Below are 27,836 nucleotides of genomic sequence, written 5' to 3'. Positions count from 1 at the left end.
TATCAAAAAATAGTTGGCGATTCATTTAGTGGTTGATTATTAATCGATTAACTGTTGCAGCTCTAAATGAAACCATAAATGGATGAATGAATAAGTGTCCCGCGCTGCATAAAGATACACAAGTGCATGCTCAGTGTAGATGAAATTATAATTGTACTACACGGAATGAAAACATTGTGAGTGGGTTCCACTTTGTATTTAGATCTCGCCAACACGTTGGAAATAACGTGATGTTTCCACGATGTGCTGAGAGAAAAAGCCGGTGGAAGAGTAGCTGGTACTCGGAAACAGCGTCCGAGTGAGGCGTCCGTATTGAATCTTGGCGGGGTCACGTGGTTTCCTGCCGGTTTCCGTGTTTACGGAGCTCTGGAGGCTGGTCGCAGTGCAGCTGCGGGAGAAGGGAGTGAGCGAGCGGCCATGGCGTCTCTGAAGACGCAAGAACGGACCAAAGAGAGGTGAGTGCCGCTCCACCTGCCGTTGTTTGTCATCGTTAGTGTGTAGTGTTGCTGCTATTGTTGTTGTTGTTGCTGTTGTTGTTGTGGTGGTGTGTAACGCCCGGCTGGGCCACTCAGCTAATGAGAGCTCCTCTGTCAGCCGTGTGATGCAGGACCAGCCGACAGGGGGCAGTCACCCTCCGAACCGGGGCAGTGACCCTCCGAACCGGGGCAGTGTCCCTCAGAACGGGGGCAGTGACCCTCCGAACCGGGGCAGTGTCCCTCAGAACGGGGGCAGTGACCCTCCGAACCGGGGCTCGGCTCGGTTCAGTTCAGTCGTGACTGTTGAGCGAAGAGCAGCAGCTGTGTTCATCAACAGGCAGCAGGGCCGCGTCAACCTCCCGAGGGGTCCCCGGGGCATCACTGTGTCGTGGGGCCCCCGGTGGACCTTCAGTATACGTGGCAGTGTCGCTAATTTGCTCACGATTTGGCAACACTTTTGAGAAAACTGAAAATTTGTTAGGTGTTGTAGCAATTTACAAATCCCGACATTCTGTAGGATTCACAAATGAACCAGTTTAGTCTATTCACTGACCATCGGCACCACGTTCACCTCGCTGGACTGTTAAAACACCCACAAAGGCTGATCAGAAGTATCCAAAGTCAAGTATTCCTAATCAGAAAAGTCGGTCCTCGAGCATCACCTGAACCAACTCACTGACAAGCAATGAACTAATAAACTTCTAAGTCATGCAGAGAACTATTTCTCTTAAAGTGACAGAAACATGCTTACATATTCAAACAGAAACTTCAATGTTGCTGCACGGAGGATGGAGAACCTGTTTGAGTTGAGTTGTTATTATGTAAGCCTGGGGTTTTGTGCAGTAAGTGATCCAGCCGCCTGTATAATTGACGAGTTTATTAAGACGTGAATGACTTATGATCCAAATGTACCATGTGACTTATTCCTTCAATTCCTCTAAATGATGTTCATCGAGGTCGCGGTCTAAAGTGCTGCATCACCACGTAAACTGTTTGTGCCTCAGCAGTGACGTACTGTAGTCCACTGGTGGATTAATGAGGATAATGTGTGGATATAAATTGGATTAAATCGGATCAAAATGCGTCTGTTGATGTCACCACTGTGACGTTCAAATAATTCACTTCATTGTTTCTCTGCTGATGCTGATAAACCTAAAATCTGTGTATCACGTAAAAACACATGTACCAAGTGAAGGCTCAGACATTGACTGGAGCACCAACTCCATGATGAGACGGATCCATTGGTCCAGTCAGCACGTCGGCAGCTAGTCGTCAGATGCGTTCACACCAACTGAAAGGTTTGGGGTAGGGGGCCGGCAAAGCATTTGTTTTGGTCCAATATACTTGTGCTCGTGTGACAACTAGTGGCAGTAAATATTGTGACTATAACCTTTAACCATTGTGCAAAGGTAACCTGAATACAAAATGTACGGCGTAGTTTAACTTCAGTGCCCTGTGTAAAGGAGGGGAGCCTCGTCCATGATGGAGTTGAGTTTTGACAACATCCTCCTCTCTGTGACTACATGTGGTGGTCTCAGCTCCACTCCCCAGGACTGAGTCGGCCTTCTGAGTCAGTTCGTTGGGTCTGTTGGTGTCGATAAGCAGAAGGATTTCGCAGGGGAGAAAAGCTGCAGTGCTGACCACAAAGCGAGTAACTGATCCTGAAACCACACTCTAAATTCACTAGAGAACAACAGCACTCAGAGAGCGCAGACCTCTGCCGAGGCTGAGATGTTTTCGAGCAGTTAAAGCAAGAAGACGCTCACAGCAGGCAGAAAGCTATTTGACAATGACAAGTCTGATGTTTAAAGTAGAACCCGACCGATATGGATGTATGCTTGAAAAAGTGCAGCATCGTTTGATGCAGCACGGTCCAGCGATATTGTGCATTCTTTGTCCTACATTACCCATAAAGCAAGTTCAATTCAATTCAATTCAATTTTATTTGTATAGCGCCATATCACAACATACATTGTCTCAAGGCACTTAACATAGTGAGGTCAATATTACAATATTACAGGGAAAACCCAACAAATCCCACAATGAGCAAAGCACTTGGCGACGGTGGAGAGAAAAAACTCCCTTTTAACAGGAAGAAATCTCTGACAGAACCAGACTCAGTTGTGGGCGGTCATCTGTCTCGACCGGTTGGGGTGAGGAGAGAGAGGAGGAAGAGAGGAGAGGTGGGCAGAAAGAGGGTGGGAGGAGAGACAGGAGGAGAGAAGAGAGAGGGAGGACAGTTGTACAACCGCTGCTGTAATCTCTACCAGACTGACACTTATAATTAAAAAATACAATTATGTTGTTGTTATTATAAGTGATGATATTAATAATAATAATAATAATAATAATAATAATAATAATAACAATAATAATGACGGGTTTGGGTCCTGCAGCTCTGGGGTCAGAGATACACTAGGAGAGATAGACAACACAAACAGGGTTAGTGACATGTACTGTAAACATATCGGGGGATGGGGGGTTAGTACAACAGTTGCTTTAATTTCTACCAGACTGATACTTATAATAAGTGAAAACTGACACTTATAAATACAATGATGTTATTAATAATAATAATAGTAATAATAATAATGACGGGTTTGGATCCTGCAGCTCTGGGGTCAGATCTACTAGGGGGGAGAGAAAACAGAGTTAGTGACATGTAATGTAGATTCATGGGGGCAGAGAGAGAGAGAGAGAGAGAGAGAGAGAGATGTTGAACTGGCATCAGTTGAGGTCATGTATCAGACTTCCCTCAGCTCCCTCTGGAGCCACAAAATGTTTAATTCAGCTTGGTTGTCCTTAGATTATTTTTTTTATTTAGTGACTATGTTGTGTTGGTTCCCTGTCAGGTTGACTTTTGTTTACACCATGTTTAACACACCGTGCAGTTGTTTTATTTCATCTCACTCGCCTCCATAATTGTTCTTTCCCAGGTTTTCCCTCTTGTTGCTGGATTTGGAGGAGTATTATTTTGAACAGCACATCGCCTACAACGTGACAAGCAGTTCAAAGAAGGAGAGGTGATTCAGAATATTGACAGCAGAGCTTCATCTACTACTACAATGACATAAATCACTTCACTATAAATTACTTTTATAAGACAGATTCCAAATAGCAGATGGTGTTTGTTGTGTGAAAACCCTGATTCATGTTGCCACGATATTCAATTTTAAAAAAAAAGAAACCAGAATTTAACCAGTTTTTAAATTGTTATACATGTTTTGTAGCTTGGGCATCATTGTCATATTTACCAGTGGTATTGTAATACCAGTAAATTAGTTTGCCTTTAGTTGTGAATCTCAGTATTTGAACACATATGTCAGATGAGCCTAGAGGTCTGCAGGTTTTACAGCACAAGACAAGACGAACAAAAACACATTCACTGTGAATTTATTGCACTTTGTGAATTAATCTTAAAATAATCTGTTGTTTGAAGTTTTTTTTAGCAGAATATTGAGACCAAGCTGAAAAGAAAGGATCAGGTTCTATTTTGTCTTTTTGAATTCTTAAAGCATGATGTGTGTAATGTGTGTTTCCTTCCAGAAAAAGGGGATCATTTAAGGTTTGTTCCAGGTCGATCATATTTGATCCAGAGGATCTCACAGAGCCAATTATAAAGGTTAGTTTTAGTGTCTGTTTTTATCTATGTTATGTCTTTTAACTCCAGATAATAATACAATAATCTTAATAATGAAGGTGCCATGGCTGTTGACAAATGGATCATGAAAAGAAAGCTGAAGATATAAGAAGGAACAGTAGATGTGGATGTTGTGTTGTGCACTGGGGCCGTCTGTAGTCGAGATGCAGAAATCAGGTCTGTGTAATTCTGGTTTTCCAATTCTGCAGATTCCTCTTCGAGACTGTAAGAAGATTGAGTTTGTGAGGAAAGAGAACAACCCTTTTAATGAGTGAGCATTCATTTTCACACACGTGTTCATTGGCTTTGTCAAACTGGTTTTAAAAATAACACAAATGTCAAATATACCCGCAAACCAACATTGTGCTGTTTTTGCGGTTCTGTGGTTGGTTTCTGTCACAGACAGGATCTGCTAATGAGCTGCCAGCTAACTCCGTTGCAGCCACTTTTGATTGAGTGCTATTCCCTGCAAAAATAAACTATAAATCTTAAATACATCTTTAGATTATAGTACACAGCCAATGTGATGTGGTCTGGATAAACCTTTGTGTGCTGCTTTTTGGCTGACGTAGCTAATTTTGTTTGGACCAGAGTTGGTTATTCAATGTTTTTAAGCAGAATCCTAAAATTCAATCATTGCTTTTAAATTGAGTGTTTTATTTTTGGATTAATTGTTATTGTCAGACTGCAGTGCTGTTTTTTTTTTAGGTAGTTAAACATTTCTGTATTTACCTCATAGGCCTCGTCCATCAACCATCTCTGTTTCATCTGGGCAGGTGAGTTAACATTATCATTGTGAAATTGTGTGTGACTGATTCTCAAAGCAGCATCAGTGATTTGTTACGCTAAAATAAATGGTCATAGTTTGTTGTTTAATTGTTGTTGTTGCTGTTTAATCCCGTTTTCCCTTTGGTTTCAGGTTATTTACATCAAAGAAAGCAATGTGATTGCACCGTACAGAATTGAGCGGGTGAGTCGATTGAAACTGAGTTTTGTGTGTTCACTGCTGTTTGAACACTTCTTCCTGCTCTCGGTGTCTCTGTCTGTTTGTACTATGACAGTCGGCCAAGTTTCTCATTGACACAGCCTTAAACAGTGGCAGCCACAGTATCAGCTGATGATTATTATTCTATTGACATCATTATGATTATTATTATTATGCAACATGTAACTTTCCGAAAATGTGAGGCTGCCTGGATTAAATCCAGTCAATGAGCAGATAAGATGTGGATTCAAACCATTTGAGTACTTTGCTTCAGGTTTTGCTTCTCGTGTAACAATTAATAAACAAGGCTACACAATGAAAGTGCCATCATTTCTTCCATGTGGTCATGATTTTTTTCATTTATAAGCCTTGGTTCTTGCCTATAGGGTTCAGAGGTGGCGTAAAAAAAAAAATCTGAAATTTTTTATTCTTGGACCACATTTTTTTTGAAGTGAAACACACACACACACACAGGGTTGAAAACAATACCGTGCTTGTACAGTCAGGCTGGTGTGAGCCGGGTAACAGACTTCTCTCGTTGCTCTGACAGGGAGCAAAGAAGTTGAACTTTCAACTGGAGGTTTGGAATAAAACGGAAGATGTTGTTCAAACATTACTTCAGGTATGTGACCGTCACAGGACCGAGCGGTGTGTGTTTGGTAATTAGGTCAGATTTCACGTTATCTGTGCATCTGGCTTTTTTTGCTGCATTTGTTTTAGTGCTCTCTTACTGTATGAGTTACCGTAATTCTGCTCCTTTTGCTTCTGCTGGTGTTTGCAGCTGCACAGAGCGTCCTGTCTGGAAAAGCTCGGAGACCAGACCGCAATGGTGAGTCAGTCAGTTCTGTGTTGAGGTGCACGGCAGACAGCAGAATTGTCTCACTTATTTCATGATCAAACATACTTTCATTCCTGTGCATTTCTAGATTGAAGCTAATCTACAGTCACGACTGGCGAGGTCATCGTTTGACAAAAACTGGTATGTTTATGTCAGAAGTGTTTTGACCTGCTGCTTTTCATTCACATGTCAGTGTTTAAATTCAATCTAAAGATCAACTAAATGGTTCCGTAGTGTTGTTGTCTATGTTTGAGCATGTGCACAGGACGCTGACGTTTCTTTGCTGCGAAGCTTTCAGAACGTGGCTGAGAAGCCTCACATGGAGTGTGAAGTGGAGATGGTCACGCCGCTGGTGTCCAACCCGGGTCATGTCTGCATCACCGATGAAAACCTTTACTTCCAGCCGCTGAACGGATATCCGGTGAGCTGATACATTTCACTGAAGTGCTCTCGGTAAAGTGTCACCTCATCACAACTAAGTTTAATTTAATTTTCATTCTCATGTCAGAAACACGTGATTCAAATCAAACTCAACAGAGTCCGGAGAATCTACAAGAGACGGCATTGTCTCCGACCACTGGTGAGCGACGAGGGTACACTCATGCATGCATCCATACAGTTACAGTTTATTCTGTGAATGATGATTACACGTGTGTTCATGTGTGGTCCAGGGTCTGGAGGTTTTCTGTACTGAGAATGACTTCTGCTCTGACATCTACCTGAAGTTCTACAACACAGCAGACAGAGATGAAATCTACTACTATATCGCCACTTTCCTAGGTGAGAAAACCCAAAGCCAGTGTTGAATCTGTTACTGAATTAAGACCAACAGCACTGAAGATGGTTTAATTTAAGTCTTTGAAATGTCAGGTTTCCTGCTCTGGTGCTTTTTTCGTGGTGCAAAGTTGTATTATTATAGTGGCAAGAAAAAAGAAGTGAACATTTGGAATAATTTAAGTAGGAATTTGTCTTTAATGGTCAGATCTTCTTCTAAGTTACAGTAATAAACTGACACAATCTATATTAACTTATAACACACAAATCATTGTGTTGTTCTTGAGCATATGGGAAACTGTATGTGAGCTACTCTGTTGCCAGGAGTCCGGATTTAGCAAACCTGGAGTCTGCAGGTTTTTATTAGAGCTACTGTGACTTTAGAAAAACATAAACATTTTTAGTTTGTTGTTCACAAGAGAAATCTCCTGATGTGAACCAGACTTCATAAGAAGTATCAGGATGAAGAACTGTTAAAAGCTGTAAAGTATTATAGTCATCTCAAAAAAACATCTAATTAAAAAAGTGGATTGTTATTATTGGACTTTGGAAATCAGTTATGGTGAACCTCAACAACACATTACTGACTTGAACCACATAACCCTGCTGTTCTCGTTGTTCCCGCTCAGAGAACCACATGACGGAGCACACGGCAGAGAGTTACATGCTGCAGTGGCAGCGAGGTCACCTGAGCAACTATCAGTATCTCCTCCACCTCAACAACCTGGCCGACCGCAGCTGCAACGACCTCTCCCAGTATCCAATCTTCCCCTGGGTCCTCGCCGACTACACCAGCGCACAGTTAGGTGGGTCAACAGGCCTCCGGTCGCTGTCATGTGTTTGAACTGTCGCTGTAACCACCGACCACTCTGTCTCACAGACATGACGAACGCCGCCACATTCAGAGACCTGAGCAAACCGGTGGGAGCCCTGAACAAAGAGCGTCTGGACCGACTGCTGGTGAGCCTCTTTTCTGTTCTGGACTGTGAGCGTCTGCGGTCAGAATCTCAGAGTGGTTGTTGTGCTCTTTTGTTTACAGGCTCGCTACAGAGGCATGCCTGAACCTCGCTTCATGTACGGCAGTCACTACTCGTCTCCAGGCTACGTCCTCTTTTACTTGGTCAGAGTTGGTACGTCGCACACTTCTTTACGCACAGTCCATGTTTTAGTTTGTTTATGCACTTTCCTTTGTTTTCTGCCCTGGTGTTGGTACTGTAATAATACTTTTTGCTGTAGACTGAGGTTTATATGGTTCAAAGCCATGTTTAACAATGACATTTAAAACCCTCTTGGTACAATCAAAACATTTTCTCATCTGATGGAAACCGTTATTAATGATGCTTTTGCAAGTTTTAGAGCAGAAACTGTCAAATGTAAGATTTACAAATTAATGGTTTGAATATTCCCAGTGGCTGGACTTTGTAGATGTAAAACCCTAATGTAGGTGCAGGATAGTGAAGGATGATAGATAGTAAATCTAATTAAAAAAACAAATTGATCAATTATAATAATAATTTTAATGGGTTCTTTCTTGGTCCATGTGCCATCCTTCCACCAAGTTTTGTGGAAATCGATTGAGTAGTTTTACGTGATCCTGCTGAAAAACAAACTTAAAAACAAACAGACAGAGGGGACAAAATAACCTCCTTGGTGAAGGGAGTTAGACTTACTACAATAACAGGAATTTGGTTTTTTAAATCAATATGTGCTAACACTACACTTGCTGCGTTTAATGTCTCAAAAAAATGCTGAAGACCACTGTTTTTTAATCTCCTTGATAGTGTTTTACTAATCTGCATAAGTGTCTCCCGCCTGCAGCTCCAGAGCACATGCTGTGTCTCCAGAACGGCCGCTACGACCACGCAGATCGAATGTTTAACAGGTACAAAAAGTCTGACATCAGTCACATTTTACTCCATTTATTGGTGATGAACTGAACAACCGAACATTTATTTATCAACTGACATGTCTTGTTTCCTTCCAGCATTGGTGAAACATGGAAAAACTGCTTAGAGGGAGCGACTGACTTCAAAGAGGTAAAATAGTCAGATTCAGCAAAGATTTGCCCTTTGAAACATTTCCACTGTAATATAATCTGAAAGAGAAAAAAAACACCAGGCAGGATGAAGGCACTGTCAATGCAACTGTGTTTTTTAGAGACAAACCTTCTGATGACTGATACACGAGCTGCAACAATCCGATTCGGTATCATCACTGTGGGACACCAGAGAAACATCACCTTCTGACCTTTAAGAATTTTGCATTAGATTCAACTTTCTGTTTAATGTATAAAATGTCAATAGCTCGACAGTTTTTGAGAGAACTCCATAAAATCTGATAGTATTGTACCTTTTGGTGGCACTGCATCTGGACAGTTGGCTTCTCTGTGACAGAACCAGATGAGATGAGTTTCACTTGTATCTGAAGATTTAAAGCCAAACTGAAAGATCTGCCAGATGACTTCAGGTAGAGATGAGCTTTAAACTAACAGGTAGAATACATGAGATATGTTTGTATTTTTCTCCGACATGTAGCTGATTCCAGAGTTTTATGGGAACGACTTCAGCTTCCTGGAAAACAAGATGAGCCTGGATTTGGGCAGGAGGCAGAACGGAAGCTTAGTGTGTGATGTTGTACTCCCACCGTGGGCCTCAGGTAACTTCCTGTTGATAATCTGATCAAGAAACCAGATGTCGTACGCTCTGGGTCGAACTCCCCTGGCCAGCATCCACCTGATGCTGCTGTTGATTATTAATGAGTTAACCATTATTTTTTGGTGTGTGCTGCTGCAGCATATTCATCGTGTCCTCTTTGTCATAAATCCAGATGCCAGTGATTTTCTTCAGAGGCACAGGACAGCACTGGAGAGCCAGTATGTGTCGGAGCACCTTCACGAGTGGATTGACCTGGTGTTCGGCTTCAAACAGAGAGGCAGTGAAGCGGTGGCAGCTCATAATGGTAAAATAACCGGCAGCTAATCGACATCAACACCCAACCAACACTTGGCATCAACTCACATCTGTCTCGTTGTCTTTCAGTATTTCACCCTCTGACCTATGAAGGTGGCATCGACTGTGATAGGTATTGGCGGAAATCCCTCAAGAGTTACTTTACCCAATTTTTCTTTTACACCGTTTACCAAACTTGTCGCCTCATTATCTCCCTTGCAAAGTATCGAGGATCCCGACGAGAGAATCGCAATGCTGACACAGATTCTGGAGTTTGGCCAGACGCCCACACAGCTTTTCTGCACCCCTCACCCTCAGAGGATTACGCCCCGGTTTCACAACATCACTCGGAGCTCCAGCATCAACTCGCCAGTCAGTGAGCTGTCTCCAGGTGAGTTACAAAACATTGTGTTCTAGAGAGCTGGAGTTCTTGCTAATTCTAATATGTGGAAAGTGCTGGTAGAAAAAAGTGACCTCTGTGTTGTTTCCCAGTCTCTCAGAGCGAGGACTCGTCCTTCGAGGACCTGACAGATGAGAGCAGGAAGTTGGCCTGGGCAAACATGAGCAACCTGACACGGGTCTCCAGCCACAAGATCCATAAAGAGTAAGTGAGAGGATGTGTAGTTCGCTGCAGTTATAACAGAGTATGAATACAGTAGCATTGCTAGTACGGGTCTAATATGAGGAAGTGCATGCAAAGCAAAGATGCAGCGGCTTCACACTTGCCTAGCGTTTTAAAAATAGTAACACATTGAAATGTATTGTTGAGGACAGGAAACTGCTGTGAAGCTACTTCAGTTTAGAAAAAAAAAGCCATCTCACATTTCAAACGCCCTTTGTATCTGCAACCTTGGCTCAGTTTTGTTTCTGCTAATTGCAATAGTGCAACTGCTGCATGAACCTAAAAATCATCCTCCCTTCCACATGTTCTGGCGAACGTGCAGGGCTGTGACGGGCATCGCCGTGACCCGAGACGGAGCAGCTATTTTCTCCACATCCCAAGGTCTGAAAATATCAAAAATTTTATAAAGAGACCAATGCAGATCATTGAAGAGGCTCAGAAGGCAGACACTGACTTTTATTTAGGTTAGAGGATTAATGGTGTATTTTAGTTCCCACAACTGCAGTTAGTGTTACCTGAGATATTCCGATTCGCCAGTACAGCTGTTGTCTGTATCACTCGCCAGTTTCACTCTTCATTCCAGACTCAACCCTCAAGATGTTCTCCAAGGAGCTCAAGGAGTTCCAGAGAAGCATGTCCTTCTCCAACATGGTACACAGCTCCGCTTTACTTCCCTGTTCACCATCTCTCCCTGTGTTCCTCCTTGTGATCTGCTCTGACTCTATGGACGATTGTTTTTCAGGCCTTGTCATCATGTTTGATGCTGGCAGATGGTAAAACAGTTGCATGTTCTTCATGGGACAACAATGTGTATGTACAGTATCATATGTGCTTATTTGATGCAGCATTAAAAAAAAGAAGAAAGATTTTCCTGCTGACAAAAAATATTCCTGTCCTCTAGTTACTTCTACTCCGTCCCGTACGGCAGGCGGCAGGACACTCTGATGGGTCATGACGATGCAGTCAGCGAAATGTGTTGGTTTGATGACCGACTGTACACGGCGTCATGGGATTCCACAGTCAAGGTAAGAAACAAATTGTCTTATGAGGCAATGCTACTATTGACATCTTAAATGGCAGTTTTTTAAATCCACTGATCAACTGTTGGGCAGCTGCTTTGTTCCTTGTATTAAACTGTTTAAAAGTACATAGCATCAGCAGGTGGGGGTTCTCCCGCCATGAATAGAGCAGTGGAGAGTTTCAGTGAGATGAATTCAACATTTGGACAGCTGCTGAACCCATGTGTAAATTTGTATTCCTCCTTTAAAATATTTCCATGTGCCTCCTGCATACAGGTTCCCTAAGTGGCGCATGTGTTATATTGTCGTCTAAGTGAGGCACAGTGAATTGTGTTGTTGTGCTCTCAGGTGTGGCAGTGTGCGTCTGACGGCTCCTCCAGTCACAAGAGATCCCAGTGTCAGCTGCTGGCTGAGTTGGAACATGATACAGGGGTGAGTGAGGAGGTTCAGCCTGTGTTAAATGTGTGGGTATTTAACAAATTAAACAAAAATGGATGATCTCCTTTGAATTGACTTGCATCATACTGAGGAAATGGGACATAAAAATATACAGTACTGGAAGTATCAAGAATAGAGGAGACATTGCACATAAAAGATTATTGCAGGAATAACACAAATGTTAACTATAGCACTGGTGAAGTGGTGTATAAATATGAAGATAAATGCTAACAAATAAATCGAACAGTCATAGTTGTAAGTCCAGCTCAGTATAGTGTTATGGTGATGCTGTGTTGCAATGTTATATACTTTGTTGCTTAAAGAAAAATATGTAGTATTGGATAATGTCACACAAAAACACTGAACATGACCACTAATTTGTGTCCCCCGTGATCAGGTAAACACTGCTGGTCTTAGTCCTGCCGGGACTCTGCTGGTGTCCGGCTGTAAAGACGGGGCCATCACCATCTGGGACACCAGCAGCTACGAAACACTGCAGCAAGTCCACTGCCACGCTGGAACCATCCACCACGCAGCTTTTAGCCCTGGTACGTGACGGATCATATTCTGGCAGCTGACTCTTCTTCGAGTTCAGTCTGATGTGAATCAGTTCTGTAGGTCAGACCGTGTAATCTACACTGTCGGACCCGAAGAGAGGGTAGGATGATAGAGGCAGACCCCCACTTAAATAGTAATCCCACCGCTGCCAGCTCCTTTGATCACTTTGGAACGTTAGCAGCTCAGTAAATGGGCGTCTTTGATTTCATCAGAATCAGCACTTCAGTTGGAGGGAAAGAAGGTGCATACAAAACCCAGTAACTGCGTTTGCATTGTTCTTAAAGCACCGGATTATTTTGTACCTACAAAGCACTTAAACATTCTGCCTTCAGGGGTTGGCAGCTATTTAATTAGTTGTTCTGTGTGAGTCATATGGGCCTTTACTGGCAATAAGCTGGGGTATGAATATCCACTTTAACTTTTGGACTGTCCTGGAAAACAACACTTCATCTCTAAAAGCAACAAACTAAGTAGCACTGAGCCTGTTTTACAAGCCAAAAACTGACAGTAAAATCCCCAGGTTACCTACTACCCACTTTGAAGTAAAGACCACATTGTTTGCATCCTCAGACAGCAGACACATTCTCAGCGTCGGTGCCGACTTCTGCATGAAGGTTATTGATGTTCAGACAGGAATGGTGATCTCAACTGTGAAAGCTGAGGAGGAGCAGAGGTGAGATCACATGACTGAGGAAATTTGTCATGAATATTAATCATTACACGACTTTCTATAGCTTTTAATTGACTCGTGTTAAAGTGTCAGCCCTTCAAAAAGCCTGTCTGCTTTGCCAAAAGACTAAGCAGAGTGTCTGTGTCTCCAGGTGTTTCTGTTGGGACGGGAACTCGGCGTTGTGTGGGGGACAGTCAGGTGACCTCCTGCTGTGGGACCTGCTCAGCAGCACAGTCACCAAGAGGATCCCTGCACACTCAGGTACAGCTATGATCCAGCTACTTACCTTCTTAAAAGTCTGTAGGTGTCATTTGTTAAAATTAAGCTTTTATGTAAGTGTAACATGTTGATACCATTGAGCCAAAATATATAAGACTACATGAGTTCACAGCCTGTCTGTGGTGGGTGTTGCTACTTCTCCATCAGCATCGATACAAGAAAACAATCCATTATTATCATACTGTACTTCTTCTGAATGCAGATCAGTGCACTGTGATGACATACCTGAGTTGTTACTCTACTTGTTGTATTTTGTGCCCTTATAGAAATGAAGCTCATCAGTATATGTAACATGTCAAATTAAAATGATTCTCCTTTACCTAGGTGCCGTCACCGCAATGTGGATGAACGATTTGTGCAGCACAGTGATCACAGGGGGAGAGGACAGACAGATGATCTTCTGGAATCTCCAGAGCTAAAGAACCGTTCCTGCACAGGTCTGCTGTGGAGACAGAGACTTCCAGTGCGACAAACAGGCCAAGTATCCAACAGACTACCTGACTTTCAACAGACTCTTGGAAGAGCAGAAAATGCACAGAGCAGTGGGAGGGTTTGATACAAGTCTCTCAACTGTTCTCAATCAAAAGGTCATGTTTGTCGCCAATTATCTGCATATTGAGATAAAATGTCCAATTGCAGCTTTGTGCATGGGAAGAAAAGTAAATAGTGTATATGACTTATTTTCCCCAATTCTTATTTGCTATGCATCACGTTATGCAGCTGTGTTTTTTTAAATGAGCGACAATGTTATTCTATGAAGTGGCCTTGCGCTGTCAGAGCTTCATGCTACTCAGTTGTTACGGTTTAAAATTACTTCCTGTCTTTGTTAAATTTCATAAGCATCAGAGATTAGAGAGAGACATCCTGCAGATTAAGTCAAAAGCGACTTACAATAAGTGCATTCAACCAGGTCTGTAAGTCATTTTTACATCAGGTGGGTTTCTTTAAAAGAGTTGGGAAAGTAAGCAGTTGTCAGAGAGTTATTGATAAGGGGATAGGTGGTGACCAAGGATAGCACCTCACTGGGAGGGAGTGTTGAATATCACAGAATGGAGCAGGAAATAAAAGCCATTTTTTAGCAAAGTACAAAGTCGCTAGGAAGAAGGTAAGAGGAAATTGCAAAAAGTTTGTTGGAGAGAAGGAATTTTGGATTCAATGAAAGAAGATCCTCAGGGCACTGCGCCCTTGTCTTTAAGCTTCTCTGTTTTTTGAAAACCTGACCACTACTAGTGGAGGCCATCCTGTGGGATGTTAGTTTTGCTACTTGCAGATGCCACCCACCTGCTGGCAAGGCAACTCAAACGGTTGAAAACAATGCACTATCCACGTCAGACAGCAGGGGGCGCTGCTTATCTGCGCAGACCAACGCTCTCATTCTTTTTCTCTAAAATGACTAGAACTGGTATTAAAGAGCTCAGCCTTTAGAATTAAAACTTGGTTTTAACTTTATTTTAAAAAAAATGTGTGGCACAATGTACACACATGTTAACTGTGAGATGTGGCTACTGACACTGGTCAGTATTTAAACAGACATTTTGTTCTCTACTCAAGAGTCTGCAAAAGTTTACAAGGGGGATCAAACTAGGATTTTAACTCCTGATATCCTGTTTCAGTTCTGTGGCCAAGTTTCGCTACATCTCTCTGGTGTGCTAAAAATTGAATCACTTTGGCTTCACAATCGGTCAATGAGTAGCTGGTAAGAATGATAGAGATTTGAAAGAGTGACATTCGGAAGCTTTGCACTTGAAACTTCTCATTTGTTCTCTGATGCATTTTTCTGTAGACAGAGAAGGAAAAAAATAAAACAGGACACTCGTCAAGTCATCACTGTGTCCTTAGTAAAGGCTGCATAACAGCAACACAAACTAGCGCTGTGTGTGTGTGATGATACCTTGAGTTTGTCCAGGAAGCCTCCCGCACGCAAGGCTCTCAGCATCTTGGGCGTCTGTGGTTTGGTTCCAAACAGCGTCAGACCTTTCTGCTTCTCCTCGTTGGTTTTAGCAGCTACAGGGCCTTTGGCTTTGAGCAGTTTCCTTTACGGTCACAGACACAAACAGTAATGGGCTAAGTATCCTTTTTTCCCTCTAGTCGTTCGCCCAGTGTAATAATGTAAGTAAGATATTGAGGATCTGACCCAGTTTTTTGGAGGATAAAATCATTGTTACAGTTCTTGACTCAAAGTACAGTGACTCACCTTCCCTTCCTGGCCAGCACTTTCTGAGACTCTGGGTAGTGGACGAGGATGTCAAACAGGTCTTTCTTCTCCAGGACGAAGAGGTTTGCAAAGCCGTGTGCTTTTACGTTGGCAGTGCGCCTGTTTCCGCCATCTTTAGCAGATTGCAGTAAACTTTAGAGGAAAAGGAGACATACATGTGTCAATGTTGTCCACGTCAAAATGCAAATAATTTGGGAAATGTGGACATTAAAATAATCAGACTGTACGATATACGGCTATAGTAATACACGCTGCGTTTGAAGGATGTAGGCTCTCTTTAATACAGTGTCCGTCTTTATCATATGTTAATATGCCAGTGTTAAAACAAAAAGGGTGTAGCATTGCAGTTCATCATTATTAAAAACAGACTTGGAAATTACCTTTGTTTACTATAGGACAAATTATGGCATCAGATTTAACTGAAGCAAATGTATATTATCAAGCCATTTACTGACTAATAAAATGTTACAAAATCAGAGCTGTTCAATGTTTTTTGTACCTGTATATATTGCACACCAACCTGATTTCCCCGAACACACATCCAGCCTTCAGAGTGACGAACACAATGCTGTTGTCGGGTCCTCCCACCACCTGCACCGCTCCACTTTTGATGATGTACATCTCTTTACCGATGTCGCCCTGAGGAGAGCGCAGCGTGGGAAAGCAGGGGTCAGCGGAGTTCTGACATTATGCAAACCCCACAGTGTGCCCTGCACATGAACACACACATGTACTCACTTTCTTCACAACAAAGTCTCCGGGCAGATAGATGATCGACTTGAGCCTCAGCAACATGTCCACCAGCATCTGCTGGTCACAGCCCTGGAGGAAGCAGTATGAGGTCCATGGGTTACTTTTCATCTCTGCACTCAGATGGATGCCTGACTCCAGATTTGAACTTTTTACCTTCTTCCAGCCATAAAATTGCATCACAGACGAGGACTCTCTACGTGCAATTAAATAAACAAACTCATGCTGCGTCGCACGATTTCCTGTGTCTAAAGCCATTATTTGTATCTTATGTTGTCTTTCCCCTGACAAAGTGGACAGAGCGAACGCCAAGTCACCTGAAACAGTGCAATCTTCTGAAAAGTGGCCAGGTTCACGTCCACAGCGATGGCAGTTCGCATCACCAGGGGCATCTTGTCCAGCAGCTCCGACTCATCTGGAGAAGACAGTGTGCTTTCATGAGTGGTCATGGGCGTGGAAGCTAATATGTACACACACTTGTAGGTCTTCTGTGAGGGTCTTTGAGGTCTTGATTTTTTGCTCATCATATATTTTGTCACATCACTAAGGCTCTCTTCATGACGGTTGAAGAGAAGATGTAGATTTCTGTCCGTCTTTTTTTTGAGTCTTACCCAGCATGCCCTGTGCGGCCCACGTGTAGTTGTACCAGGTCCGGACTCTGTTCTGGACTAGCTTGGAGATCGTGTAAGTGTTCATGTAGGCAACGCAGCCGTCCATTGATGCCCGAAAGTACGTCTGTCCTGCTGTTGCCGCCCCGATGACGTCTCTCATCTGAAAGAAGGATGCAACGACTTCACTTAAAATGGCCAAAGGACTGCAACCAATCTACTGGTCCAAGATCCTCAGAGTTGTGAACAAAACTTCTGTTCTAAAAACCATCCTCCTACCTGTCCAATCAAACTGGAGAACACAAAGACTCCGATGAAAAAGTTGGTCATCTGAAACATGATCTCAAAGAGGGTTACGGGCTCCGGGAGACCCCCAATGTTGATCAGACTTCGGACAGCGAAATAGTAACAACGCAGGTACCTGTGGAGGGACGGGAGCACAACACCGTCATGCAAATCGCAACATTGGACGTGCTCTCGGTCTTTCAGCACCACGGAGAGAGAGCCAAAGGTTTCAGCACCACGGGCAGCTCCACCGACGTCAAAATGATTCTCAATCACAAAGAAGAAATGAGACGAACATACGCCGAGCCATTTCCGTCGTACACCCACGTGGTGGATGCGAGACCCTGGTGCACCGAGGCCACGTAGAACACACAGGCGTTGAGATGGAGCACAAAGAGCAGGTAGCCCGTGGTGCGAGCCACTCTGCACCGGAAAGAAGGAAAAATACACTATCAGATTTTTTTTTTTGCAATTAATGTCAAGACACAATAAGTAAGTACCAGAATATTTTCATAACATTCTTCATAACATACTATAGCATGATTGTTGTTTGATGACTTGCTGTACTATGTCATTTTATGACTTGTTATACTATGACATTTTTCACTACTTATACTATGTGATCATCATGTATTATAATATGACATACTATTAAAACACATTTATTTCTCTTACTATACCATGCCCTCATCACTACACTGACTCTTTTATTTTAAACTTACTATATTATGGCATTTTTATGACCTACTGACTTACTTATGACAGTTTTGACTTATTGTAATATAACATCTTAAGCCTTACTACACTATAATATTACTCTACCATGACATTGTTTTGACTTGACAAGACAATTTTATGATTTTTATATATATACAATGACATATCATGCTTGACTTTTTGTTCTAACTACACTATGACTTTTTTTTTCTAAACTCTATATTACTTACATTTGTATCCCTTCCTATAGTATGATATTTGGTGACATTTTAAGGCCTAATGCCATTTTTTTTTACAATTCCCATAAAATTATATTTTTTTACGCACTATATGATATTGGCAGTTTTCTAACTTGCTTAACTCGGACATTTGTTTTTACACCTATATGTTTTTTCATCTCATAAAAAAAGAACAACATATATACAGTAAAGTCTAACTCAGAAGTGTGAACAACATGAATTTGCTCCATTGATCCACTAGCCTTTACCTCCAGATGTAAGCCTTGGCCATGATGCTCTCAAGTCGATCGCTAAATTCAAAAAAGGAATCGATCTAGAACACAGACACAGACACACAGGAAATGTGAAGTCTTGTCAAACACAAATATGTCCCCCCGCCCATATTTACATTATTTGTCAACTGCCTGCCTACCCTGATGAAGCGGTTGACTCTGTAGATGGCGGAGAATTCAAAGTGAAGGCAGAGAAGGTCGAAGGGAAGGATGCTGAATAAATCAATCTACGCACATGGGAATAAAAAAATAATAATAATAAACAACTTCCCAACAAGTTTCAGTACTTCTGTACCTATGAAGTTGCAGTGAGTCATACAATTATATATGGGATTATGTGTGTACTGTATATACCTGTGAGTACAATAAGTAAATGCAGTGTTTTTTCAACCATATTACCTTGAATCGTTGTGATTTCCGATAGTGAACCTTTGTCATTCCTTGGTCTTTCTGCAGATGACAGAATATTTTTGTTGATTACAAACACATTATTACAGTGCTGCTGAAAGACAACTATCACAGACAAAGATGAGACAGAGGTCAACAACGGGGCTGCTGCCGAAGGCTCCGTGACTTACTATGATGTCGCCAGCTTTCACAAACTGAAGTCTGGGCTGCCATATGATGATGTCGATCACGTTCACTAGGTCACTGAGAAAGTCAAAAAAGATCCAGAAGCGGTTGGCGGTTTCATTGTGGTAAGGGAACGCCAACCGGGCAGAGCAAAACCAAATGTTGTAGTTGTATGCCACTGCTACCACAGCCAGCCAGGCGATGTAGCGACGATCTGGAGACAGACAAAATAAACATGTTCAGTATCTTCATCTATAGATGTGGTTCATTTGAACTCAGCTGTCAGGTCACCTGCCTGTGAAAGGATCTATGGTGGTCCCCACGACTGAATCCATCATTTTTTCGATTGGGTGGAAGAGGACGTCAAAGCACGAGCAGCTGATGTCCGGGAGGATCTTTGCCTTCTTCCTGGCCTCCTCCGCCAGCCTCTCCTCCTCCGCCTTCTTCTCGGCCTCCAGCCTTTTCTCCTCATCCTTCTTCTTCTTCTCCTCCGCCTTTTTAGCCGCCTCCTCTGCCTTCTTTTTGTCCGCTTCTTCCTTCGCTATCCGCTCCTCCTCCTTTATTCGGATGTAGTCCTCCTTCCTCAGAATAGGTGCTAAACAGGCAAAGAGAGTGAAGGGTGAAGTGGCACCCTTGCCACGTCTGTGAGTTTCGATCTGGTCGTCACCGTGTTGTTTGGATCGTGTCTGTACTTACTGACGGGCGGGGTGATTTCTGGAGAAGTGGCATAAGGATCGATGGCTTTCTCCCGGAGCATCTCTGTCCGCTCTCTCAATCTCTTGCTCAGATCTCTAAGTATGTCGTCTGCGTAGCGGGAGTAGACAACAGGCGGAGGCGATGGAGGAGGGGCATTTTCACTGGAAACAGATAAAGAGAAAAAACAAATAAAGTAATACCATAGAAAAGTGAGTGGAAAATAATATTGTTGAAGATTCTCAATTATATTCTCAAAAAAATGGGACAGTGTGTGTGTGTGTGTGGGGGGGGGGGGGGGGGTGAAGTTCTTGTTATTGTTGTCACTATGAATCTGTTGCAGAAGAAAAAGCAGCTCTACATTAGGTTATTAAGAGGCCGAACATTGGCAAGACTTTTTAGATTGATCTGAACCTCCAAGATGAAACAGATTTTGCCTTTTAAATGGTATATATTCATATCTTTTATTTATTTATATTTTAAATGTCCCTGGCATACAATTTTTTAAAATTCAATCTGTGCCTAAAATTTACATTAGTTATCTACAAAGGCCAGAATAAATGCCTTAATAAATTCTTCTCCTCTGATCATTCTCAGCCTCAAATACCAGTAAGCCCCTAAGCTCCTTTTCTACTTTAGGCTTTAAGTCGCAGTGTAATAATCGTGGCTGCTGTCACTGCAGCTGACATACAGTCCACCCAGTGCTACACAGAGGAAACCTGAAACAGAGGTGGTGGAGCCGTTCAGATCGAAACTGTCCGTCGGTACAATCAGCTCAGAACACAGAAGGCACCATGGACGGAGATTTAACTGTGGAACTGTGACATATTAAACAACTCCATGTCTCCAGCCGCCGCATGCCGAGTGCTACCAAGTCAAAGGGAAATAGCTCACATCTGATAGTCCCCGGCTCGTGATAGCTGGCTGAAACTGATGCACTTTCGCTAATACCTCGACATTAGGGACACCAGGAATTCCTGGAATGGACAGAGCTCAAGATGCAGGTTGGGCTAGAGTCTCCGTGCGCGGGCCTCCGGGCTCACTAAAAGCCTTGTTCCACAACGTGTCAACGTGTTATGTAAAATGAGATGACTCAAGCATCCAGTTGCTTTTTTTTGCAAACATAGATGAGATGGGCTGCCGCGTTGGCAGAGATGATAAATAAATGTCACAATGTAAAATATGTTTAGCTTTCATGTCTTGTATTAGGAATTCCAAGTAAACTTAGTTGTGCGGGCTACTTTCATATGTGCTCCTGCGTTAGACGACTGTCTGCTTCAGAGACTCCAGCCTCCCAAAAAATCTGGAACATCAGAGCTTGGTCCTCTCTTGCACCAACACTGTATCTATCTGCTCATCCTGCAGCTTCAGCTCTTCTTTCAGATTTATTCACCTGCTCATTATCAGCCACCATCTGATCTTCCCAGCAGTAAACCCTCGAGAGAAACCCGAGCATCATGATGTAATCATATCATCTGTGGGCAATGCACACAATTGGCTGCTGCAAAAAGTCTGTTGTTGATGTAAACGTGAATTTGAAAAGTGAAAACAAAATAAACCCTGCGTTGGGTTGTCGAGGCGGGAGCCTATTCAAGCACAGAACGTATAGGATGCATTCCTACCCCTCAGCCGCCTCTGGATTGGAAGGAGCCGCAGCAGGAGCAGGAGCAGGAGCAGGAGCAGGAGCAGCAGCAGGAGGAGCAGGAGCAGGAGCAGGAGCAGGAGCAGCAGGAGCAGGAGCTGAAATTAAATGAAAACAGAACGTGTGCGTCAATCTCTAACAAATGAACAAATTCAACAGTGGTGTCAGCAGCTGATCAGACAACAACAAACCCCCAGTATCATAGTTCCTTCTTCCGATTTGTTCTGCAGCAATAAAATCTGTTCTATATATAAAAAAAGGGAGTCGCTTTGGAAGCCTATAGAAGGTGTCTGCTCTTTTAAGCAGAGTGAAAATCAACCCACGCAAGAGAGTTCCCTTTTACCAATGGAAGTTGGTCATCGACAGAGATACTGTCGTTTTTCTTATTTTAAACCACAGACCTCAGTTGTACATCGAGACAGCTATTTCTCACGTTGTATTCACAAATGAACAAAACCCCCAATCAGAGAAACTTCACAGAATATTTCATTGTGTGAGATTTCAACATACATTTTATTGCAATCTACTGTTAAAATACTTCCCAAGATCTGTGGCTCCACACATTCCTGCGTCTAGGATCTGCAGCCAGTAACTGGTTGGTTTGCTACGATACACAATGTCAAATGTGGTATTTCAGTTTTTTCTTTTGTAAAAAATTCTAAAAATCTATTTTTACACAATAAAGACACAATAAACTATTGGTCTTCATTTCTAAGAAGAAGAAAAAAACTTGTGTGGAGCAAAGCAAATGGACGTGCACAGACTGAGTCGACTCTCTCACCTGGCTTTGGCTCTTCATTTTCTTTTTGGTTAGCTTCTTCCTTTTTTTCCTCTTCTTTTTTCTCCTCTTTCTTTTCTTCCTCTTTCTCTGGCTGCTCTTTTTCATCCTTCTTTGCAGGAGGTGTTTCTTCCTGTAAACACGCCACATGTGAAAGTAGAGAAGCCACATCTTAGGACAAATAGGACGAAACTCAACCTTTGATAAATGAGACCGATTCATTTTCCTTCACGTTGTGTACTACGTATCCAAAGATGCTCAGGTGCCGAATATGATTGTAAGAAACTCTGACTTTTTTATATCTGCTAATGCACCAAATCACCCCCGCCATTCATGCTTACTGTCCTCTCCCTCAGCGTTCGGACAGATCAGACAGGAATTCAGCAACAGTAAATCCTCCCGTGGGCTTCCACTGATCTGAGTCACCTGCCGTGGTTTACCTCGAAATAACCAGTATGTTATGCATGCCTGTGTGACACGCAGGTAGCAAGACGCCTATTCCAGCAGCTTATTGACCATTATAAAAAGGTGCATGTAAAACAGCTGTTTCAAAAGAGCTGCCAGTATGTATTAAAAAACAAGTTGGCAACAAATGAAATGTGCTCATTTTACACTCACAATTAATGACGGCACTGTTGTTTATTTTGTACATGAATCGTACAACATTTTAATACGGAGAAAAAGCTGACATCTCTAAATCAGAGTTTTGTTCTGGTTAGATTTCAGATAACTGTCACGCTGTATTCAAGGCAGACTAAATGCTTTATTTCTGAGAACTGTGCCACATATAAAATGAAAATTTTTCCTAATCAAGCTTCATTATGAACCTTATTTTGTTCCATTATATTTCCATAGCTCACCGAGTGTTAAAACAAACATGTCACTGTAGCTAATTGTGTAACTGTTCCTGTAGTTATTCCCTGTTTAAATAGTTTCTTACCTTATTGTACTTGTTCCTGATTTTATAAATAAACTATAATTTTTATTTTTTCATTAAGGGTTAGAAATGATATACTTGAGATATTAGAAAGAGAGCAGGCCTTACCTTGGCTGCTGGAGCTGAGGCAGGCGGAGGCTCTGGAGCCCCTAGAAACTGTTTAAACCTGCTGAACATGGTGGGCACCTGTTTGTGCTACAGCAAACAGACCGGCCGTCCAGCCCATCCACTTGTTCTGGTGTAGTGCCCGCCCAACATCCAAACACCAGACTGAAATGTCTTGGACTGATTAATTCCCTCCAGGAACTCCTCTTCATCCCGGATTCAACAGCGGATCAGCTGTCAACCACCACCCGGCGACACAACTGTCCTCAGGCAGCCCTCACTCCAGTCCACACCCAGCCCCACACACAGAGTCGGATTACTTTACAATGCGTTGGCAATAAGCTTTGTTATATCTAATACAAGTGCGAAGTCACTGACAAAATGACAAATAATTCATTAGTGCCAGTCAAAGTGGTTTGGGAAACGGGATAAGCTGGTTACTAATTCTGCCGTCAAGCTTGTGGAAATAGATGAAAAAAATTGTCGGTTTTGCCTCATTTCAAACGCAGAATGTTTCGACTTGTTTGACGACAGAAAAAGCAGAGAGAGTAGTGATGAAGGCAGCAACACGATCAAAGTAGCTGCTGTAAAATTAGGCCGTGCTTTTTTCATTTCAGTCCCTGCAGAGTTCACAAAGGCAGAGAGCACTCAGTTAATCAGTCCCCACGATGTACCAGTCTGGCTAACGGGATTAGACTGCAGCATGTCTCCGTCTCTCCGTCTGTCTGACTGACTGTCTGTCTGTCTCTCCGTCTCTCTCTCCGTCTGTCTCTCTCTCTTTCTCTCCGTCTGTCTGACTGATTGTCTGTCTGTCTCTCTCTCCGTCTCTATCTCTCTCTCTGTCTGTCTCTCTCTCCGTCTGTCCATCTGTCTGTCTGTCTGTCTGTCTGTCTGTCTCTCTCTCTCTCCGTCTGTCTGTCTGTCTCTCTGTCTGTCTGTCTGTCTGTCTGTCTGTCTGTCTGTCTGTCTCTCTCTCCGTCTGTCTGTCTCTCTGTCTGACTGTCTGTCTGTCTGTCTGTCTGTCTGACTGGTACAGACACACATAAATCACTACAAGCAACAAGGGAGAAATCAATCTTGGAGTAAACCCATCTGAAGTCAGGGAGTCATTTATTTAAGCAGACTGACAAATGGTCAAATTATTTGAGAACAATCACGTCAGTTTTTAGAATGATGGGTCGCTTCTACTAATTTTTTTATAACTACTGTGAATATAAAGCCAATAAAAGCAGACGAGCAAAAAAAAGGACAATATATTCATACAATATATAAGCAGCAGAATCCACTAGGGGGCAGCAGGCTCTGGATTCAAACTGCACATCATCATGACTGATTCAAAATATGTGTTCAAATCTACTTTGGTGTTGATTAAAATCTGTTTGATGAAGCAGAGTTTAAATTACAAGACGGGGTATTTGGGCCACTTAAAGGGGGGCGAAAAATCCTACTATTACTAGAAAAAAGGTAATATTGCAAGAATCAAACACAATTTTAGGCTACATGTCATTTTAGAGGGGGAATATGAGAAGATGGGCCTGACGCCGTGGTTACAAGGAGGAATGTGGAGCATCTTGTTCAGTTAAAGTTTAGGAGAGGTTTCACAGATAGCTAAATACTGAATCTTTTGGCACATCTGCACCACATTATTATAAGTCATTAGGTCATTAGAACCACAGACTTGAAGATGAGGAGGAAATGGCTGGTATTTTTTTTCTTTTTCTCTAAATATCATACATTGACCTATTTTTCTCATTGAATTACGACTTTATTGTTCTGCTCAATACATTAGGAATTCATTCTTGTTATATTATGACTCTCAATTTTATTCTGGTAATATTACGAATTTATTCTCCAATTCACAGAATTATTCTCCTTTTTCTCCAATGTGGCCCTAAGGCGTAAAATTCCTATGGGCATTTGCATCGTAATAATTTGTCAGACTATCCTGAAATGGTCAACCCTGCTCATGTAGCTCCAAACAAGTTGAAAAGGATTTACAAAAACCCTGGGGGTGACAGGAACATTTGTCTTAAACACTATGCTGCGACAGAAAACACAACACTCAGTACAAAAGAGTGGTTAGATATTGACAATAAATCTGTACATTCACTCTCAAAAAAGAGTTAATAAGAAAACAAAATCAGTGTGTGTGTGTGTGTGTGTGTGTGTGTGTGTTCACTGGCCACCAGAAGCCTGAAACACAAAGAAAACAAAACCAAACCGAGATAAATCACGTGGTAAGTTACATGCAGATACTTTGATGTGACAGATAACTGACGTGCAGTTACCTTCATCCTCTCGATGAGCTTCTTGTTGAGGTTTCCTCCGAAAGCGCGCAGCAGTTTGGGTGTCGCTGGTTTGGGTCCGAACAGAGCCAGTCCTTTCTTCTTGTCCTCCTCCGCCTTCGCTGCTGCTGGACCTTTAGCCTTCATTAGCTTCCTACACACACACACACACACACACACACACACAAAAGCATTGTGTGGAAATGGAAAAGATTAGTAAATCAATTTATCGCTAATTAATCGACTATCAAATCATGGCCAAATATTTTTCCTGTGATTGCGGAGCAAAGGGTAAACTTCTACCTGAAAGAAAATGGCCAGCAAATCTGAGTTTGTTTCATAAAAGTTGCCTTTTGCAAACACTAAAGTCACATATGGCTTATGTGCATTATATGAAAATAGGTAATATAATACCTATATATATTTTTTATTTTTGTTATTGTGAAGTAAGAATTTTATCTTGTGTCTTCATTTCATAACTATCAAAAATCAACTACGACAAAAAAGCTTATTTACTATTAAAGATAACCATAATAACCGATGACAAAGACCGACTCACCTTCCCTTCCTGGCCAGCACCTTCTGAGACTCGGGGTAGTGGACGAGGATGTCGAACAGGTCCTTCTTCTCCAGGACGAAAAGGTTGGCGAAGCCGTAGGCTTTGACGTTGGCTGTGCGCCTGTTTCCTCCATCTTTGGAAGACTGCAACAGGCTGAAAGAAAGACAAAAGATAGAATTTCATAATTAGAAGCATCACATTAAACATGTCTGCTGTTAAAAAGCGCGAAGCTCATCTGACCTGATTTCCCCGAACACACATCCGGCCTTCAGGGTGACGAACACAATGCTGTTGTCGGGTCCTCCCACCACCTGCACCGCGCCACCTTTGATGATGTACATCTCTTTACCGATGTCGCCCTGCACAGGCGGAAGAGGATGTTAACACAGAGCACGTACAGTGCTGACGGGAAGGGTGGTGTCAGTTCATCGAGCTGATGACAATATTCACGCTGCAGATTTGAAATCCGGGATGATCTCAAGTTAAACTGACTGGTCGGTCTCTGCTCTCCTCAGCGGTCTCGTCTCAGACATTTGACACACAACAAGGTCGGGTATCAGTCCGCGTCTTCGGTCACACTCACTTTCTTCACGACAAAGTCTCCGGGCAGATAGATGATCGACTTGAGCCTCAGCAACATGTCCACCAGCATCTGCTGGTCACAGCCCTGAGGAGAAGAACACAGACACTCCCCTGACGTCGCCTGCAGTCTGCCTGTTTCACTGTGTGTGGCGTCTTGTCATGTGCCCGCACCTTAAAAAGATCAATCTTCTGAAAGGTCGCCAGGTTGATGTCCACTGCGATGGCGGTTTTCATCACCAGAGGCATCTTGTCCAGCAGCTCCGACTCATCTGAAAGCGTTGAGATGAAACGGAGAGAGCTCACTCTGTGGCCAAATATAAAGGACTGACGCTCGTCATTTTAGCCTTTGTGACTCACACTGAGCTAAACTCAATCCAGTGTCTACTGACCCAGCATTCCCTGAGCATCCCAGGTGTACGTGTACCAGGTGCGGACTCTATTCTGACACAGGGAGGGGATGCGGTTGGCCACCATGTAGGCCACGCTGTTGTCCATGGAGGCTCGGAAGTACGTCTGTCCTGCTGTGGCTGCGCCGATGACATCTCTCATCTGAGGTGAGAACGGAGGAAGACCTCTGTTAAACGGGATGACTGCTCCTGTCAGAGAATAATTAACTCTACATTTGGACAGTCAAGACCCCTCGGGGAACCGGTGACGAGGCAACAACAGACTATGTTGTTGCCTCGTCATGGCGGATCAATGTCAACACTTCTAACACCACAGGTTTCCTTCAACTATCACGACATCACCATATTAATGAGACAAGTGGACGAGCAGATGATGCTAGTTTCTACCAGGATCCCAGACGAAACTGAGACGCTGTGACTCACGCTACGGGCACGACGTGTCTCTATGTTACCTGTCCGATCAGACTGGAGAACACAAAGACGCCCGTGAAAAAGTTTGTCATCTGAAAGGTAATCTCAAAGACGGTGTGGGGTTCGTTAAGACCCCCGATGTTGATCAGACTGCGGACAGCGTAGTAGTAACAACGCAGGTACCTGTGGAGAGGGTGGGGCGTTAGAGGGGGCCGTCACAAACTGTGCTCAGTGTAACTGGCCTGACGAAGAAATGAGAGAGAGAGAGAGAGAGAGAGAGAGAGTGTGTGTGTGTGTGTGTGTGTGTGTTTGTGTGTGTGTGCGCAAGTTTCAGAGGGAGTGCAGGGTCAAATTTGGAATTATTATTTCCCAAATTTTTCAAGTTTATTCCCTTGGATGTCTTTGCTGTCACATGTTCATGAAACCATCACATACGCAACAGTTGATTAAGTTTCGAAAATTAGATAAAAAGAAAAATCAGGAAAAGAAAAAGGAAAAGTGTTATATTGTGCCACACGTTGAGCAAATAAT

The 27,836-nt window shown here is 42.8% G+C and overlaps 3 protein-coding genes across 8 annotated transcripts in view; 1 reads left to right on the top strand and 2 right to left on the bottom strand.

Moving 5' to 3' along the window:
- Positions 1-326: 326 nt before the first annotated feature.
- Positions 327-15,938, top strand: nsmaf (neutral sphingomyelinase (N-SMase) activation associated factor). 2 transcript variants are annotated; one of them, XR_004786576.2, is made up of 32 exons: positions 327-455; positions 3,413-3,499; positions 4,023-4,098; positions 4,326-4,387; positions 4,856-4,892; positions 5,036-5,086; positions 5,652-5,723; positions 5,883-5,930; positions 6,028-6,080; positions 6,231-6,360; positions 6,448-6,519; positions 6,611-6,719; positions 7,343-7,519; positions 7,594-7,673; positions 7,753-7,843; positions 8,532-8,595; positions 8,698-8,749; positions 9,248-9,368; positions 9,540-9,671; positions 9,752-9,794; positions 9,886-10,052; positions 10,154-10,265; positions 10,606-10,664; positions 10,867-10,934; positions 11,026-11,093; positions 11,185-11,308; positions 11,651-11,734; positions 12,138-12,288; positions 12,869-12,971; positions 13,120-13,229; positions 13,572-13,728; positions 15,434-15,938. XR_004786576.2 is itself a non-coding variant. In XM_035619264.2 (31 exons), the coding sequence occupies exons 1-31, from the start codon at positions 418-420 to the stop codon at positions 13,664-13,666; spliced, it is 2,736 nt and encodes a 911-aa protein (XP_035475157.1). In that variant the 5' UTR covers positions 327-417; the 3' UTR covers positions 13,667-15,938. The 2 variants fall into 2 exon arrangements, 1 of the variants encoding a protein (XP_035475157.1); XM_035619264.2 differs by having other exon boundaries at positions 13,572-15,938.
- LOC118291539 (cyclic nucleotide-gated cation channel beta-3-like) lies at positions 8,617-23,133 on the bottom strand. Its single transcript, XM_047329979.1, has 16 exons — positions 23,065-23,133; positions 21,222-21,334; positions 19,603-19,763; positions 19,202-19,501; positions 18,912-19,120; positions 18,733-18,783; positions 18,474-18,560; positions 18,310-18,374; positions 17,406-17,528; positions 17,100-17,241; positions 16,824-16,983; positions 16,530-16,627; positions 16,201-16,284; positions 15,983-16,101; positions 15,442-15,594; positions 8,617-15,280 (listed from the first exon to the last, which is right to left on the bottom strand). The coding sequence occupies exons 1-16, from the start codon at positions 23,131-23,133 to the stop codon at positions 15,064-15,066; spliced, it is 2,151 nt and encodes a 716-aa protein (XP_047185935.1). The 3' UTR covers positions 8,617-15,063.
- Positions 23,134-24,138: 1,005 nt separating this feature from the next.
- LOC118291213 (cyclic nucleotide-gated cation channel beta-3-like) overlaps positions 24,139-27,836 on the bottom strand; it is a 68,892-nt gene continuing 65,194 nt past the window's right edge. For 3 of the 5 annotated variants that reach the window (XM_047329969.1, XM_047329970.1, XM_035619266.2), the window contains 8 exons: positions 27,347-27,488; positions 26,877-27,036; positions 26,659-26,756; positions 26,489-26,572; positions 26,146-26,264; positions 25,906-26,058; positions 25,350-25,500; positions 24,139-25,254 (listed from right to left, as the gene is read on the bottom strand). In XM_047329969.1, coding sequence (XP_047185925.1) covers positions 25,237-25,254; positions 25,350-25,500; positions 25,906-26,058; positions 26,146-26,264; positions 26,489-26,572; positions 26,659-26,756; positions 26,877-27,036; positions 27,347-27,488 — 925 coding nt within the window. In that variant the 3' untranslated portion in view covers positions 24,139-25,236. The remainder of the gene's footprint in view (positions 25,255-25,349; positions 25,501-25,905; positions 26,059-26,145; positions 26,265-26,488; positions 26,573-26,658; positions 26,757-26,876; positions 27,037-27,346; positions 27,489-27,836) is intronic. The other 2 variants (XM_035619272.2, XM_035619265.2) reach the window with 1 other exon arrangement.

This window comes from Scophthalmus maximus, chromosome 21, assembly GCF_022379125.1.
Source record: "Scophthalmus maximus strain ysfricsl-2021 chromosome 21, ASM2237912v1, whole genome shotgun sequence".
Lineage (NCBI taxonomy): Eukaryota > Metazoa > Chordata > Actinopteri > Pleuronectiformes > Scophthalmidae > Scophthalmus > Scophthalmus maximus.
The sequence above is the reverse complement of the archived record's forward strand: the minus strand, read 5'-3'. Positions and strand labels throughout refer to the sequence as shown.

Excerpts from the sequence above, each read along its gene's own strand:
- LOC118291539 (XM_047329979.1), bottom strand. The coding sequence starts at position 23,133 with ATGTTCAGCAGGTTTAAACAGTTTCTAGGGGCTCCAGAGCCTCCGCCT. Across the intron at positions 21,335-23,064 it reads CCTCAGCTCCAGCAGCCAAG|GCTCCTGCTGCTCCTGCTCC; the intron begins GTAAGGCCTGCT and ends ATTTCAGCTCCT. Across the intron at positions 17,242-17,405 it reads TACGACGGAAATGGCTCGGC|GTACCTGCGTTGTTACTATT; the intron begins GTATGTTCGTCT and ends GTCCCTCCACAG.
- nsmaf (XM_035619264.2), top strand. The coding sequence starts at position 418 with ATGGCGTCTCTGAAGACGCAAGAACGGACCAAAGAGAG. Across the intron at positions 8,596-8,697 it reads GCAGATCGAATGTTTAACAG|CATTGGTGAAACATGGAAAA; the intron begins GTACAAAAAGTC and ends GTTTCCTTCCAG. Across the intron at positions 12,289-12,868 it reads CCACGCAGCTTTTAGCCCTG|ACAGCAGACACATTCTCAGC; the intron begins GTACGTGACGGA and ends TTGCATCCTCAG.